The following is a 16926-nucleotide window of genomic DNA, read 5'->3' as shown; positions in this document are numbered from 1 at the left end:
AGGACATCCATCCTTGTAGACCAGTAAGACTGTGTGTGTGTGTGTAGGATTATTTTACTATGGGTGCAAAAGCAGAGAGAAGTCTGACAGCTTTGTGGGCAGCGGATTGCTGGACTCCAGATGTTTAGGCTAAATGGCTGCTTGATGGTTAAGCTTTAGGGTGTGAAAACGGTTTAGGGTGGGGTTGGATCAGCCTCAGGCTTTCAGTTGCTCATAGGGGGCTAGGAAATGCATGTCAATGAAGAGTTAGAGACAGAGGGAGAAATGCCACACCCTCTTTGGTTTTGCTTGGATTCAGGAAGTTTGTGGGGATTGATGCAAAGTGTTGTTATTTATTTACCTTTATTTAACCAGGAGGTCCCATTGACTAGAAATATATGTTTTTCAAGGGAAACCCGGCCAGCCATATAAAATCAGCACATACAGCTACACAATAAACAACTAAAAATAATGTCAGCTACTCAGACTGTTCAAGTTCACTTATATCTATCGCTCTGGGCTAGACTAAGCCCATCATTATCTTACTGCAAAAGTCTGTTTGAATAATTAGCCTACATGTTTTTACAAATTAATCTTGTAGCCTAATCTGTAACGTGTCAAATTGTATAGGCTACAAGACAAATCAAATTCACACAAGAGACAATAAACTTAAAGTGTATAAAGGTGCCAATACACTGTTGTAATAATAAAAAAATATTTCAGAATCACTTTGAAACAAGATAGCTATGTTTGTGCATATTTTATTAGTTATTGTGTTCTGTAAATCAGATTTAAAGGCTTTTCTAAAGCACATTTCATACATGCAAACATTTTTTTGTGATGACACCCAGTGACCTTTTTTCCACCAACACCTTTGATTTTTTTTGTGTTTTTAAGTGTAAAAAAAATTACATTTGAAGAGTAATTTCCGGTTTTATTTTTGAAAAGCTTGCCGCCGGAAGTTGTGATGTTTATTGCGGTTAACTTGACGTTTCTGTTCAACATGTCTCCTTTGCAGGCTCCTCTCTGTCATTAGAAGCGTCTGGATTTTACGTGAAACCACTACGTTTGGTAAGTATCCGCGATAATCCTTCGCGTTTGACATCGACGTGGTTGGTGGTAGCCATGACCATTATGTTTGTACCGCTGCCGTCGCTGCAGAGCCCGCTGAGCCCGCTGTCATTCGGCTGTTATTGAAGAGTCGGTGGATGCTTTAGCCCGTGTGTTAACGTTAGCCCGCTATTTATTCTGGGAACATGGTTGTTGACCTGGTTTTACGGGACAGAAGGCGATGCCGCTGATTCGTCTTGGGAGGTGGCTAGTTTTTTAAACCCCCGTGCTGGGTATTTTCCTCTTTAAGTGGACATGACATAAGCTGTTTTTGTTTTCACAGCACGGTAAGTAACTTACACATTAATGTTAAGCTAAAAGCTGGTCAGTCACATTAACGTTAGAACATCAACCTGGCTAACGTCAACGGTCAGACGGAATGTTGACGGATTGACCCTGAATGCAACAACGCCCGTGCACGCGACAAACCGAGCAGCTGAGCTTCCTAAAAACACTGAGGTACTTTCAACAATTTGTAGCTGCCAGCGGGTGCTAAATCACATCTCTGGCTGTCGGTGGATTTACGTTAGCTAACTGAGCACCGGTTCGTTTGATGTTTGATGTTGATGTCTCATTACTTACGTGAGTCACCTCAGAGTCTTTATACCATCAGTTATTATCTAAATGTATAAGCGTAATCGTTATACCCAGTAGTTTAATTTGTTTAGGGATGTTCATGTGAAGAAATCTTCATATGAACAGGTAATACAGGGACTGGGAGCTTTTAAAATGCAGGTGGCCGTGCAGTGCTGCGCTTTAACGTGATTTCTTCTACGCAGCAGGTTAGCAGCCAGCTAGCGGGCCGTTGTCAGCCAGGACCCAGAAAAAGCAGCATCATCATCAATGGTGTGTCTACATCGAGGAGCCGTCACATCTTCCTGTGTCCGCTCAATGAACCATCTCCTCAGCTCTCATCACAGTGAGTGTTTCTGCATCACCTGTTGATACAAAGGCGAATTAAGCAGCTATAACGTTAAGCATCACTCTTCGGAAATAAATGACTGTTTTTGCGTGTCTCTCTCCACCCCCCAGGCTGCACATGTATGGCGTTTGCGAGGCTTGGAGGGGAGTTTTGCCAAGCCCAGCACCTGCTGCTTATTGTGGACAAGTGAACAGGAGACGCCAGCTAGGCACAAACACTGCCATTCACGCACGCAGGTGTGTATTGTAGTGGTGTCTTTATGCAGGAGCATCATGGAGCTCTGTTACAGCCCATGAACAGCAGGGAGTGGAGGTGCGGTCAATCAGTGGCAATGCAAATAATGATTTCAGTGTCATAGCTAGTTAATTATGTTATGCAGGTAGTTATAGGATACCATCCATCTGACAAAACATTTCACTTAGTTTAGTTAGTTAAAGGGATAGTAGCATTTTTTTTAAAAAGTGGGGTATGATCTACAAATAGCCCCTAAGTACTTTAATTGCAGTAGAAGACTCTCTGCACTCCTCCCGTTAACGCCAGCCCATAGCCCTGCCCAGAGATTTACAACATACAGTGTTGTGAACAGACCTTTTTCCTGCACTTTGAAGGGCTGGAAAAAATTATATTATAGCAAACAATGGAACTGTGTATTTTTTTTTCAGGTAAAACCTCTTTTAGGCCGTGAAAATAGGCTGTTTCTTTGGGTCTGTTCACAACACTGTATGTTGTAAATCTCTGGGCAGGGCTATGGGCTGGCGTTGCTAACGGGAGGAGTGCAGAGAGTCTTTTACTGCAATTAAAGTACTTAGGGGCTATTTGTAGATCATACAACCCCACTTTAAAAAAATGCTACTATCCCTTTAAATAAGACCAATAGAAAAAGAGGACATACACACATTAGAATAACAGAGAGAGGTCAGAATGGAAGTATATTTTCATTTGAGTTGTAAAAGTAAATGGCTGTCTGTGTGTCTGTCTCACAGGTCCTCACTGCCAGCCTGTACAACCCATATGAAGAGAAGCCAACCTTCAGTCTGTCACCTGTCCTGGGGAGTAGGGGAGGCAGTGGTTTTAGTCCGGGAGTTTCCTCTCTGCTCTTCTCCTTTCCAGCTTTCCCTCTCTTCTTCTCCTCCGAGTGGCACACATTTTCTCTAAATGGGCTAACAGATCTGAAAGGAAGGAAGGATAAATCTTTTTCTGTCTTCAGTTTTTTTTCCCCCTTCTGGACTTTTGGTGTCCTCTCTCCAATTGTCTTGATCTCAATTTACAAAGTTCTCATTTCCTTTTTCAACCAAGCCAAGTTTAGTTTTTTACCTAATTGCCAAGGAAAGTAAAGAGTTTTTTGCCCTGTCATTTCTCTCCCAAGAAATTTATCTTGGCTTTTTTGGGGTTTTTATTCAAACAACTTTTTGTTGCCAAAGGAGTAGAAAAGTTACATTCTTTACCCATAAATCATAATTCAGTTTTTTCCCCCCAAGTTTTGCTTCTTTTCTTTTTTTTAAACAATCAAAGACAGTTTCATTTTGAGTCCCTTGAAGACCTGTCCCAATTTTTAAAGCACAGTACTTTTCTGATCTTTCATTCTTTAATAACAAACCTTTGTGAGTCTGAAAATGAACCGACCGGCTCCCGTGGAGATCTCCTATGACTGTCTGAGATTTCTCATCACGCACAACCCCACCAATGCACAAATGGGAAGGTTTATAGAGGTACTGTGTTTTTTTGAATCACTATTTTTTTTAAATTTAATTTATATTCTGACATAATACATGAAGTGAAAATGACATGACACCTAAAAATCTCTGTGTGTTGATAGGATCTGAAGGCGTTTGGAGTTAACACCCTGGTGAGAGTGTGTGCTGCCACATATGACAAGACACCGGTGGAGCAAGAAGGAATACATGTTCTGGTGAGAATTAAGAGCAGTTTTATCCTTACATTTTACCTTGCCGTATAATAACGTCCGTTTGAGGCAATTTGCATTTCAAATAAATACTTGCAGCAGCAAGCACAGCAGGTTAGGGTTTTTCTTTCCACCATGCCTTTGCACCATGCCTTTGAGTTCCAATGACTACTCCCTTTTTCTTCCAGGATTGGCCATTTGACGATGGTTCGGCCCCCCCGGACCAGGTGGTTGATGACTGGCTGACCCTGCTGCAGACAAAGTTTAGAGATGAACCTGGCTGCTGTGTGGCTGTGCACTGTGTTGCTGGATTAGGACGGTTAGTATGCAGTAGATGCAGTATTAATGAAATACTGATTAGTGCATCTGAACGGCCGACTCAAGTCACTTTTTGCTTTAGATATGTCAGGTCAGTTGCACACAGTCTGTTGTTTAAACTAGAGCCCAAATCATTTGTGATCAATCACCAATGTAAAGTTAAATACTAGAGCGTTAAAAACAATCTATACAATATATTGGCCGTTATTCAAAAGACACAACATTAACTTACTCGTTTACTCACTGCTATTTCCATTATTTTTGCCCTGGTCTAATAATACCTCTAATATTACCAGTTTTAGCCAGCTGTTATGACAGTCAGACATTAGCTAATGGGGTTTGCATTAGTTCTGAAAAGCCACTGTGTTTCAGCTCTGTACTTATAAATCACTGCTCTAATGTCTTTGGTGAAAATGAGAATGAACGAATGTAATGCTTAATGTGAATGCCTCAGCTGTCTTCCACTGAAAAAGCCACTATATTAGTTAGCTTCGTGGCTAACTAATCTTGTAAAAGATTAACTGCAAAGTGCTTGATAGCAGCTGCCAGTGCTGCACTGATGAGGGAGGGAATGATGGAGCTGTTGTTCATTTACTTGCTAGAAGTGTCTACTGTGAGGTTGTCAACAGGCTGTAGCCTATAGCAGCAGGACTGCTGTCAGGCTGATACAAGCAGGGAATACAACAAAAACACTGATAATGAAATAGCTGGAGCACCAGGCTTTGGCCTTTCTGCTACTTAAGTTATTGGCTGTTATAAACGCTGAATGCAATTTATCAGTTATTAGCTCAATTCAGCCAGAATCAGCCTGCCAATGTATCACTTTGGCTCTGGTATAAACTTGGCTTGCATCGCCAGTTGTGGTAATGTTGCACAGTGTTAAGCTCTGTGCGCTGTGGCCCTTTGATCCATAGCAACACGGGTCCAGAGTGAAATCAGGATTTAACCTGATAAAGAGTAAAGCTAGAGCCAAAGGATAGGGCTCAGACTGAGTGGATGCACCGGTTTAAGGGCTGTGGGTTGTGCAGGGCAACAGAGCTGCTGCACTGTCGTTGCTGTGTTCCCAGACAGATGGTTGTAAGTTTTATATCCATCTTGTGTATCTGTGCTCAGAGCTCCTGTGTTGGTGGCCCTGGCTCTCATTGAGTGTGGGATGGAATATGAAGATGCAGTGCATTTCATAAGACTGTGAGTACCAGGCTGCCGTTTTACTCGATTGTCCAAACAACTGCTGTCTTTTTCATGTAGCATATTCAGCACCATCCCCATACCTGCTCACGCACCTGTCACTGTTCATAAAGCTCTCTTTTATCTCTCTTTACCTGTCAGGAAGCGCCGTGGAGCATTCAACTCCAAGCAGCTGCTTTACCTTGAAAGCTACAAACCTAAACTGTGTCTGCGCTCCAAAGATGCCAACGGTCAAAGCTGCTGTGTACAGTAGGAATCTGCAACACCACACACGCTCACTGCAACTTCATAGGAGACTTAAATCTTTTGATGTTAAATGAAAAGTTGACGTGTTTGGGTATTTATTTATTTATTTATTTATGAACCTTTTGATAACATGAACCTATAAAATCTATTCAAAGTGCTTTGTGGAATTCTAAAAGTACAAAAAACCCTCTCTGGAAAGTTCTGCAAAAAGTCTTTAAGGATTAGTCGAGCCAAACCTCAGATTTTTCATCCAAAATGAACCTAAAAAAATGGAGGCGCTGAAGGTTTTTATTTCTGTTCCTTTGTCTGTAACCTCATCTCAGTATGTAGCAAAACCACCACAAATGCTTAGCACAGTAAAGGGAATCCCCAACAGTCAAACAGAACAAATATTTAACTGTCACTGTGAATTCAAGTTTGATTAATGATTAAAAACACAGGTCACTCACTTAATTCACTATGAAGGCACAGCCACAGTGCTGCTGATCTATATCGCTGGTAATATGTGCTCTCAGAGGCTTGCACAGATTTATTTATTCCAATCTTGACTCACTGACCAAATCAATGTCCTGCAGCCAGAATGTGGTGCACATGATAAAGAACTCAGATAAGTTAGAAAAGATTTTAAAAAATGTTCTTTAGTTTATCAGATATATTTAAAATGAAAAAACAACAACAATGTGTCCTCGGTTTGATGCAAATGTGTGATATGCTGTATGAAACAACACAATGAAACAATCTACCTACTCACTGTATGTCTCAAGTCAAAGTCGTAAGGCGCACAGTCTGCTTCTCTGGAATGAACTCACATTAGCTGCACATTTTTTGACACCGTCATTTATATTGTCACCAAGGCAACAGGGCCAATATGTTAAAGATCAGCTGGTGAATGTATTCATAGAGGAATACTTTAAGTGTTTGGTAGATTGTCAGCTTTTTAGTCGTTGTCATTCATATGTCCTTAGTAGTGGCTGCAGTGGCCCATGTTTCCCCTTGAATAATAACATGTCAGCCTTTCTGCTGCTGAATGGTGATGTGTCCAATGGATGACAGTAAGCTCCATGCAAACACATGAGCATCTACTGTTACAGATGGTGGAGACATACTGTAAGATCATAGGAGGAGCTAACATCTAGTAGCATAAACACTAAATGCAAACAAGATCATTTTGGTGACACTGGTAATTTTAAAGAGGACAATCTCCCAAATACTTTCTGTATTCCTATTAGTAACACCCATAGAACAGGACTGTGGAGCCAACATGGCTGCCACTGAACACTTAATGGCCATTGTTAATCTCCGGCTGTGTACCTATCTGTCTGGTCAGCTGCTGTGTTCGTAAGATGCTGTTGGTGTTTGTGTTACTATTATTTTTCTATAGGTTTTATTTTCTTTACCTTGTACCTCTTGATCTATTTGTACTTGTTATTTATTTATTGATTCCACTGTGTTTCTTTCTGAAATGTCCGTCTGCTGGGAACAAAAAAAAAATCTATTAGTCCTCTTGGAAAATTAAAGTGTTTAGTAATGTAACTGTTGGGTCTGTTATTGGTGTTATTTTGAAAAATTATCCAGGTTAGAGTGAGAGTTTTAGAAAACAAGGAGTTCAACACTTTGTCTTTAAAGCACTTGGCATTGATCTAATAATCTTCTACACCCATTTATCTATTTTCATAATCAAACCAGTACATACAGTATCTGTTTAATTAACCCTTTAAGCTGGGACCTTGTTACAGATTCCCTAAAGCACATTAAATAAATGTACTTTGTGTAAGTCCTGCAGATCTGCTCCTACAACATTCCCTGGTCACAGGATTGGACTGTATGTAGGGCTGTAGCTGTAGCTGTAACCTGGCAGCTTCCCAACGCCAGGCTGAGCCCGACCCCGACCTCAGACACTGTGGGTGTGTGCGAGTGTGTATGTGTGGTGTGAGAGAGACAGTGAGAGATTGCCTGTGGCTGTGGTGATGCTGCTGTGTGAATGTGGCTGTCAGAGTGGAATCATAGCATCGCATGGAGCCCAATGGATGATTCAAGGTTGATTGGTTTTATTGACTGACCTGACAACACGCACGCATAGGAACTAACCTTGGACAAAAGAGCCACAGTGAATACACACAATGAATGTCCATGAACTAGGTTTTAGACCCAGTTCTTAAATGCATCTCAGTAAGAGGCCAAAGGAGCTACAGCTGTTAACCGATGAGTCAGAAAAATTATCAACAATATTCATAGCTGATGAATGGTTCAGTTAGAAAACAGTTTCATCAACACCTTTTCATACTTGCATGCAAGAATGAAGGAAAGATACTGACAAATACCAAAACTACACAAGACATCGTGGTGCAATTTTATTTTATTATTATAATGCCATAGTTTAAAGAAAGCATAATATTTATACATTTTTTCATTTTTGGTTTTCATTAGTTGCATAAAATAATTGTAGAGTGCAATGCAATTGTTGTAGAGAGTGATGCAGAAAACTGAAAAAACAGCATTGTTACTGTGAAAACAATGCTCTCATCAGTTATTGTGTAAGGCAAACCATCACCAATATAAATTGAATAACACTGAATATCTGCTCAGTTACATTTGTTTTTTGAAGGGTTATCACACCACAAAGTGTAATGCTAAACTAAAACAAAACAAAACATGAAGGTAAACACTGTACAATAAGCTCCTGTCCTGTATATTTATAGTATTAGATAGTTAAAGAGTTGAGTTGAGGATATTTTCAGACAGTGTGTTGTGTTCTCCTGTGGACAGTGGAGGGCGCCAACCTTCTGTCAGACAGTCCACTTAATTTTTAAGTCATTCGCCTATAAGTTTAAATGTAAGATAGAATCTAACATTAGACTAAGTTCATGTAAGTTTAAAGACAGTGATAACTCTGCTGTTATGGTTCATATTATTTTTATAGTATGTACATTGAGCAATCCTAACATCGAGGACGTAGACACACACAGGCCAAAAGTGTCCTTGGCAGCTGACCACAGCTCTGTCATAATCTGCTGAATTTATGACAGCTGAACATCCCTCTCTATCTGTGTGTGTGTGTGTGTGTGTGTGTGTGTGTGTGTGTGTGTGTGTGTTGTCAACGACCTATGGAGTCTTCCTTTACATGTACAGCTCAATGGTGTAACCCACTTACATGCAATATCATGAATGATGATGAACAAGTGAGATGAATGGGACAATAACAACATTGATCATATATATATATATTGGTAGCTATTAGCTATTAGTATGTTAGGATCTCACAGAGCACCACATCGTATTATTATTATAGTGAAACAGTTGCAGCTCACACGGCCGACAGAGGGCGCTCTCACCTTAAAACATTATCAATTAACATGCCTGGAAAATAACATTGATTATTATATTGGTGATTGTTCCAATCCACCGACCACTAATTCCTACGTATTTAACTGAACCTGTAGGCTATTTATTGTGCTGATGAAGAGGAGGAAGAGGAGGAGACGGGGGAGGGAGGGGGAGATGGGAGATGGGAGGGATGATCAGGACGGTGACCCAGTTCACCCCGCGGAGCAAAGCGCTGATGATCAAAGGATGAAAACCACTGAGAGTTTACTAATGAAACAACAACAACGGGTGTTCCCAGGTTCCTCACAGCCAGCTGCGTTTCCTCCCTGCGCTTAAAACACAAGACAGAGACTGAGACGCTGTGTGAGTGTGTGTGTGTATGTGTGAGAGAGAGAGGGAGAGGAAGGAAGGAAGAGGGAGGGATTGAGAAGAGGAAAGTGGAGCTGGAGTTTTTAGGTTTTCTGAGCATCTGGAAGTTAGTGTGGGTCTGCTGACAGTAGAAGAAGGAGAGGAGTACGGATGTATGGAACAGCACCTGGAACAAGAAGAAGGAGAAGAAACGAAGACAAAACAACAACGACACATCAAAGGAGAAGCGGAGGAGAGAGGAGGACACAAGGAGGAGAAGTCATTTTTCTAACGGGACAGGAGGAGAGTCACCGCACCAGCAGGAATGTTACCGGTGAGTTTTCATTCATGAAACCGAGCAAACCACCTTAACCACGTTCAAATGTCGGTTTTTTTTTGTTTGTTTAGTTTTTTTAAACGGCGCCGCTGTGTGAAAGTTTGAAGCAGCTGTGAAGTGTTTCCACTGAGTCCACTCCACACTGAGCATGTGAGTGGAATAAGTAGCTACAGACTGGAGCTCGTCCGCTATCGACAAGAATACGTGGGTTTCAATTTGACCACAGTTGTTGTTGATGAAGTCATGAGCTGTAATGAAGACAAACTTTTGTTAGCTTGTCTCACTGCGTGTTCACTGATGGACATGAGAGTAAAGATGGCGGAGGCAACAGTGATATTAATTTAACGATAGACAAGTGGGGCAGATTTACACCGTCTGCATTTGTCTGTAGAGGAATTAACATTTATTAGGACGTAAGAAAACCTGTTAAGTTGTAAGAAAATAAAAACAAAAACAATCACACCGGAAGTGACTCACCCAAATTTTCAAAATAGAGCGTGAATTTAAATAAATCACAAGTACATGACATCTAGATCTTATAGTAATATGTCATCTGTAATAATGACGTTTGGGATAATGATTAAGAACTGTTTAAAAACTAAAAAGGTAAAAATGTTTGAATTGGTAATAACATCAGGTAGAGTCCATGGAGACCAACACATCTAATCTGGTCGACTCGGCTAATCTTGAAAAGAAAGACATAAGAAATTATATTTCATTTTTTGACATCTAAAGAAATAGCTATTAGCTACTAGATAAATAAATACAGCCATTTACAAATAATAAGAAATACCAGCAGGTGTTAGACATAGTTCCTAGTTTTGTTTGTGGCCAGCTTAACCTTTAGCTGGTCACATCACATCCTTTTTTAATAAGACAGTTATTATACATGCGCTTGTCTACATTGGAGCAGTCCTGATTAATTGTTACCTTGCATATGTGTGTAATCTAATGGCATTGCAACACCTTTATCAATGGGGCTTTTATTGTGAAGGGTCATGATCAGAAGTACTATTTTTCCTCTGTTTGTCTTTACACTGATTTAAAGGGGTGTGTAGGTTTGAGTGTGTCTGTCAGAGACAGAGTGACAACCCAGTGGCACACCCTAACACACTTGCACACATAACACACATGCTTTTGTGCATGTGTTGTGCATTTGCTCATCATCCATGTCATAGCCTATTTAATTCTGACCATCTGTTCTGTCTCCGTGCATTGATACTTACAGAGTATACTAACACAAGTCTCAAGGTTTATTTGTCCTCATTTTACTTTAAGTTTAAAGGGGTGATGCGTAGTTAAAAGTCTCTCATGCAGTAATGTCTCAGCCCTCCTCACACCCAGAGTGAAGGTCTGAACCTGCCAGAACTGAAATGAGTAAACCATTAGTATTCTTGTTTCTGTCCCGTCCTTCCTCTCTCTGTCTCTCTCTATCTCTCTTTCTCTGTCTCTCTCTCACTCACACACACATACACATACACATACACACTCACAACACATACACACTCACAGAAAACACTACACCTCTTTGTGGCAGAGCTGGGCTGCTGTCAGCTCCAGACAATACACTGAAGATATAGCGACGTGTTTACTGCTGGGACAGAGAGAGACACACAGAAACACAGAGAGAACTTCTACCTTGACCTTTCACCCCCTCCCCCTCTCCCCTCCAAATATCCTTCCTGGTTCAGGCCTTTTCTTCTCCTTTTCATCCAAAGCATTGAGTTTTAGCTTATGCCATTGTCCACAGTTTTACGACTGTAAATCCAGTCTTCCTGTGTTTGCCTAATAATAAAGCTGCTGGCAGAGAAATGTAAAGAACTTTTCCACACGGCTCCTTGAACAGCTTTGCAGTTTGCACGCTCTTCTGTCAACAGGGCGGCAGCTCACGTGATAGATAGATAGAGCGAACGCAAAACAGAGTCTGATATCATCTGACAACTTCTTCTGAAATGTTGAGCAGCCTGGGTTGGGACCTGGCAACGGCGCTGCCACCACTTCTCATTCCTCATGGACACAGAAAGTTCTCCATGCTACATCACAGCATGCTGCCAGTGTCCAGGGGATGGAAGATCACGTTTCCCTCAGGGTGAATCACCATCACCTTGGTTACCATCACTGCATAACTGGACCTGGCAAAGAGGACACAGGAGCCATATTGGTGATGGTGATCTTGTTATTTGCTTGAATAGTCGAGTTAAAGGGATAGTTCACCCAAAATTGAAATTTCACTCATTATCTACTCACCCTCATGTCGACTAAGGGCTGGAAGAAGTTTCAGAGTCCTCCGTGGCTTCTCGAAGCTCCTCTTCCCGGTTCGTCACATTTGGACGAACTGGGAAGAGGACAGACCCTGGTTCGTCCAAATTAGACGAACCAGGAAGAGGAGCTTCCGCTACAAACAAGCTTGAAAAATAGACTTATTTAATTTTTTTCGGGACAATTTCTCATGTCGGGGCTTCAATACAAGACGGACATTACATACGAGCAGTATGGAGCAGTATGGTAGTATGGCAGTATGGTGTTTGGATGTTTTTTGGTGTGTCTTTTTGTTACGAAGACAGTTGGTATCCATTTGTAACCGTTATATTGACATGCACTGCTACGCCGTGACCCCCTGTAACTCAGAGAAGCCACGGAGGACTCTGAAACTTCTCCCAGCCCTTAGTCCACATGAGGGTGAGTAGATAATGAGTGCAATTTCAATTTTGGGTGAACTATCCCTTTAACTCAGGCTTTATTTATATAGCACCTTTACCCAGGTGCAAATAAATACATTAAATAAAGGCGCAATGAAATAGACATAAAATCTATCAGAAACGATAAGAGCTGTCTTGATGAAAACAATAAATTTGGAGTGTTAAAAGCCAAGGAGAAGAAGAGGGTTTTTAGGTGAATAGGTTAAAACATGTTGCAAAGTAATGTTATGGCTTTCTCTTCTGCAGGATTGGTTCGTTTTGTGCAAGCTGATACCGCGCGTCTGCAGTTGAGTTTGTAGGGAGTTTGTTGTGAACAGATATTTTGTAGAAAAGGTTCAAGAAAGCTTGTGAACATGGACAATGTAGCGAGATGAGACACACAGGAGACTCTGCAGACTGCTGTGGAAGTGTGCAGGACAGGCTGTTTCCTTCTCAATGGCCCTCATTTATTAAACTTGCGTACACCAAAAAAATGGGTGTATACCAAATTCACCGCAAGGATCGGCATTTATTAATCTGAGCGTGAGCGTACGGTACGCACAAATCTCACGCCAGCTCTGACCAGGTGTACGCACATTTGGAACCAGCGTAGAACATGCAGGAAGGAGTGCTGCTGTGTCAGAACGATTATTAAACCATAGTCTAATAACGCAGCGATGTGGACCACATGTTGTTGTTGTTTATATTGATAAAAATATAAAAAGTAGCCAAAAAAAAAAAAGAAACGATAAAACCAAGTCCGTGTTGAAAATATAACTCGAGTTTTATTTTGGGCAACTGAGATGAATTAAAAACCACGATGTGACAGATGTTCGTTAATCAGCTGTGTAAACAGAAACAGTCAATGACAGACAGACCTGTTATTGTAGATCACACACACAAACTTCCAACATCTGCAGCACCAGAGCATGACCGGACGGCTCCTCAGTCTCTCTCTGCCGGACACCGGAGCCGGCGGGGGAGGGGGGGGGGGGGGGGGGGCTCCGCTACCTGTCCAGGTGCAGCTGATCTCCGCGGCGGAGTGTTTTTCTTTTCTTTTTTTTCCCGTCACCGGGACCTGTCAGCGGGACATCGGGCCGGTGTTTCACATCCCTCCATCAGCCGAACCATGCCAGCGGTGCTGATGGTCATAAAGTAGCGTTCGCAGCAGTAATATGCCCATATGATTTCTCCTCAATCACTTGTGTTTAGTAAACTGCAGCAGCATTTCATGAGATCACTGGGTTTCCTGACGTGGTCGGTGACACGTGCGTCTGCAGCCTCCATCCACCGGGATGACGCTTATCAATCACAAAATCTATCAATCTATCAATGTCCAGATATTTAATGTTGCCGCCCTCTCCCTGTTCAACGCGGTAACGCCATAAAGTCCCTCTTCTTGGCCGTCTTCCGTGTCTCCATGTCGTAAAAGGGGCAGGGCGACGCCTCAAAAGCAGGAATATATCGGGGCGTGACATTTAAATGACGCTCGTTTTCAGTCGCCGGATTTATCACCACCACGCCGGTTCTACGCCGAAATCAGCAGCGTACACACTTTTAGTAAATCACACGTGACACTTGCCGTACACTGATATTTACACCAGAATCTACACCAGATCCTGCGCAAATTTGATAAATGAGGGCCAATGAGCAGAAGCTCATGTTTCACTGGTCACATGCAGTTCCTATAGAGACGGTACAGACTGACGTGTGTGTGTGTGTGTGTGTGTGTGTGTGTGTGTGTGTTTGGGCGGGGGTCTGGAACGCAAATCACCTTCAGCTGTCACTGTGGTCCACGGTGCTCACACACACACACACACACACACACACACAGATAGAGCCAGCAGGGGAGTTAGTGAAACTTTTGTATTTGTTTCTTTTCACTTTCATTCATAAGCTGTAGTGCTTTGTCAGCACTTTACTGTTCTGTGGCGTTACCATAGACACACCCAGTATGATGTTCAGTACAGGATCATTTCTTATCATAATTTAAGATGCTAATCTACTAAAGAATGCAATCAAAGCCGGCTCCGTAATTCGGTTGTTGTACTTTGCTCTAAACAAAAGCTTCAGCCCCGTGTCTCCAAGTGTGAACGTAATGTAACATACACTCAGACTTATCAGTCTATCCACAGTGAGTGCTACTAGGCTACAGTATCTGACTCCATATTTAAGCCTGTAAATCCTTCCAGTTTATTAGCAGCTGTTACTTGAAGCTGCCTTACTGGTTAGACTGGATGGCTCTGCTATTTTCTCCTCAGTGTGTATATACTTTACTAATTTTGGTTGATATCTTCATGTGTGGTATTTAAATGGCAGTGGTTTACACTAACTACACCCACACTAGCTGCCCTTCCCTCTGATGGTTCATCATTAACTAGAGACCAAACCACTGTTTTCAAACGTGGCAGAAATTTAAATTTAAATGATCTTGGTTTTTCCACCAGCTGCTCAGTTTATTTCAGAAATAAAAAGAAAAAAAAAACACACTAGCCAGACATAACACCAGTTTGACAGATGGCATGGACTGAAAACCATCCCACTCCCAGGAGGAGCTCTCTCCTTGAGCGGTTGGTGGAGCGGGTATAAACTCTCTACACCCCCAGATCCCAGCACAGTCCATCATCATTGAAAATGACATACAACAAAGCTGAAGCAGCCAAAACAGCATTTAATCGTCTTTGTTACATAATTCACATTTGCAAAAATGACAGTTACACCATTCCAGCCACTAATATGAAATTTGGTTATACAAGACACACACACACACGTGTCGCTGTAATGTCAAAGTAAAGTTACATACTGTCATTTCCTCCCTTTGATATTTTAACAGGCAGTGATAAAGTGTCGTTTGTTTGGATATGAAGGAATAGTTTGACATTTTCAGGAATGTGCTTATGTGCTTTCTAGTGTAAAGTTAGGTGAGGGGAAAAGGAAAACATTAACATTAATGAGGGTACAGCTTACAGTCTGCTAGTTTAGTTTAGTTCAACGTAGCACCAACAGAGGTAACAAATCCTCCTACCATCACCTCTAAAATGAACTAATCAACACAGATATCTAATTAGTTTAACTAAAAATTAAGTTTGCCATGTTATACAGCTCTGGAAAAAATTAAGAGACCACTTCAAAATGATCAGTTCCTCTGGTTTTACTATTCATAGGTATGTGTTTGAGTAAAATGAACACTTTGGTTTCATTCTATAACCTACTGACAAATTGGAAATACAAATATTGTCATTTAGAGCATTTATTTGCAGGTAAACAGGTCAAAATAACAAACACTGGTGTTTTCAGTCCTTGTATAATGCAAAGAAAACAAGTTCATATTCATTTTAAAACAACACAACACTACTTTTTAAACTTAGGAAGAGTTAAGAAATCAAAATTGGTGAAATAATCCCAATTTTGTTTTTTATTTAGCCTATTTATTTATAATCTTTCTTCCTCATTAAATATGATTTGGCAGGTGATCAGCTAAGTAGAGTGAGGTGTGTTGGAGTTCACACTGCAATCGATGGCTGATAAGGCTGATTTATTAAGAACATTTTGGAGTGGTCTCTTTATATTTATATTTATTTATGTGCCAGAATGTCAGACTCAGGCCTGTAGCTTTAGACTCCAGGAAGTTACTGTTACCAGACTGTAGCTCAGTGTTTGTGAAACAGTGAACAGTTACTTAAACACTTCAGTGTTGGCTTGGATCATAAACAAACAAACAAACAGACAGAATACGATGTGCTCAATGTTTATAGCTTTACTGGTGCAGAATCAGACTGTTCCCTGTATTTCCAGTCTCTGTCCTGAGCTCAGCTTAGCGAGTCAGCATCAGAAAAACAAATAAGCTTCTCTCCAAAATGCCGAACTATTCCTGTAATATTGTAATTATTCACACTGACTTCTCTAAAGGCTGCACAGGGTCACATTAACCCCAGTGCTCCAACCTTCTGCTCTGTGTACATTATAATTATTAGCAGCGTTAGCTCCACTTATGTGAGGTGTATGAAAATATCTCTTCTACAAATGAAAACATAATTGGTGTTGCTGTGGAGCAGATTGTCTACATGTGTCCTCTCAGTGGGCAGCTGGTAACAGCTGGGGAGCAGGGTGACTTGCCCATGTGCCTTTTTTTTTTTTTTACTACACTGAGTGTGCCTTAGGGACACACACACACACACAAACACACACACACACTGTGGTCAGCTTTTTGTAGAAGGAAACAAAATGTTTTAAAATTGTGGACACTCATCTTTTTTTCAAAATGTTTTGCACTGACATCAATGTTTAAAATGTGTGCGTGTGTGCATAAAACTGTGTTGTGTGGTTGCATTGTCTGCGGTGGGTGGAAGTCCAGTACTGTCCTTTTTAAAAACTTGGAAGTACATTTTGTTTCTAAGAATTCCAGTTCCCGCAGAGACGAACACACACACACACACACACACACACACACACACACACACACACGCACATGCACACACACACACTCACTCATTACAGACACACCTCACACACCCCACACACAGAGACGCTTACAAGGCAGAACATTTTAATTCCTTCGAAGCACTTTGATGAT

General features: G+C 41.3%; 2 protein-coding genes across 8 annotated transcripts in view; both read left to right on the top strand.

Moving 5' to 3' along the window:
- Window positions 1–948: 948 nt before the first annotated feature.
- LOC146964024 (protein tyrosine phosphatase type IVA 2-like) lies at window positions 949–7199 on the top strand. Of its 5 annotated transcripts, none has more exons than XM_085767037.1 (8): window positions 949–1050; window positions 1872–2008; window positions 2122–2247; window positions 2995–3720; window positions 3828–3920; window positions 4103–4233; window positions 5346–5420; window positions 5562–7199. In XM_085767037.1, exons 4-8 carry the CDS (start codon window positions 3625–3627, stop codon window positions 5671–5673), a joined length of 507 nt encoding a protein of 168 aa, XP_085623163.1. In that variant the 5' UTR covers window positions 949–1050; window positions 1872–2008; window positions 2122–2247; window positions 2995–3624; the 3' UTR covers window positions 5674–7199. The 5 variants fall into 5 exon arrangements, with proteins under 5 accessions (XP_085623163.1, XP_085623162.1, XP_085623164.1 ...); XM_085767036.1 differs by having other exon boundaries at window positions 1869–2008; XM_085767038.1 differs by having other exon boundaries at window positions 949–1293; window positions 1869–2008.
- Window positions 7200–9147: 1948 nt separating this feature from the next.
- Window positions 9148–16926, top strand: part of LOC146964023 (apoptosis-stimulating of p53 protein 1-like) — a 55101-nt gene continuing 47322 nt past the window's right edge. Inside the window, exon 1 of one of the 3 annotated variants that reach the window (XM_085768258.1) lies at window positions 9148–9672. In XM_085768258.1, coding sequence (XP_085624384.1) covers window positions 9664–9672 — 9 coding nt within the window. In that variant the 5' untranslated portion in view covers window positions 9148–9663. The remainder of the gene's footprint in view (window positions 9673–16926) is intronic. The other 2 variants (XM_085768256.1, XM_085768253.1) reach the window with 2 other exon arrangements.

This window comes from Trachurus japonicus, chromosome 22 (genome assembly GCF_045865225.1).
Source record: "Trachurus japonicus isolate A0001 chromosome 22, Traja_1.0".
Taxonomy (NCBI): Eukaryota; Metazoa; Chordata; class Actinopteri; order Carangiformes; family Carangidae; genus Trachurus; species Trachurus japonicus.
This window is presented reverse-complemented; position numbering and strand designations above follow the sequence as displayed.

Excerpts from the sequence above, each read along its gene's own strand:
- LOC146964024 (XM_085767037.1), top strand. The coding sequence starts at position 3,625 with ATGAACCGACCGGCTCCCGTGGAGATCTCCTATGACTGTCTGAGATTT. Across the intron at positions 3,921-4,102 it reads AAGAAGGAATACATGTTCTG|GATTGGCCATTTGACGATGG; the intron begins GTGAGAATTAAG and ends TTTTTCTTCCAG. Across the intron at positions 5,421-5,561 it reads GCAGTGCATTTCATAAGACT|GAAGCGCCGTGGAGCATTCA; the intron begins GTGAGTACCAGG and ends TTTACCTGTCAG.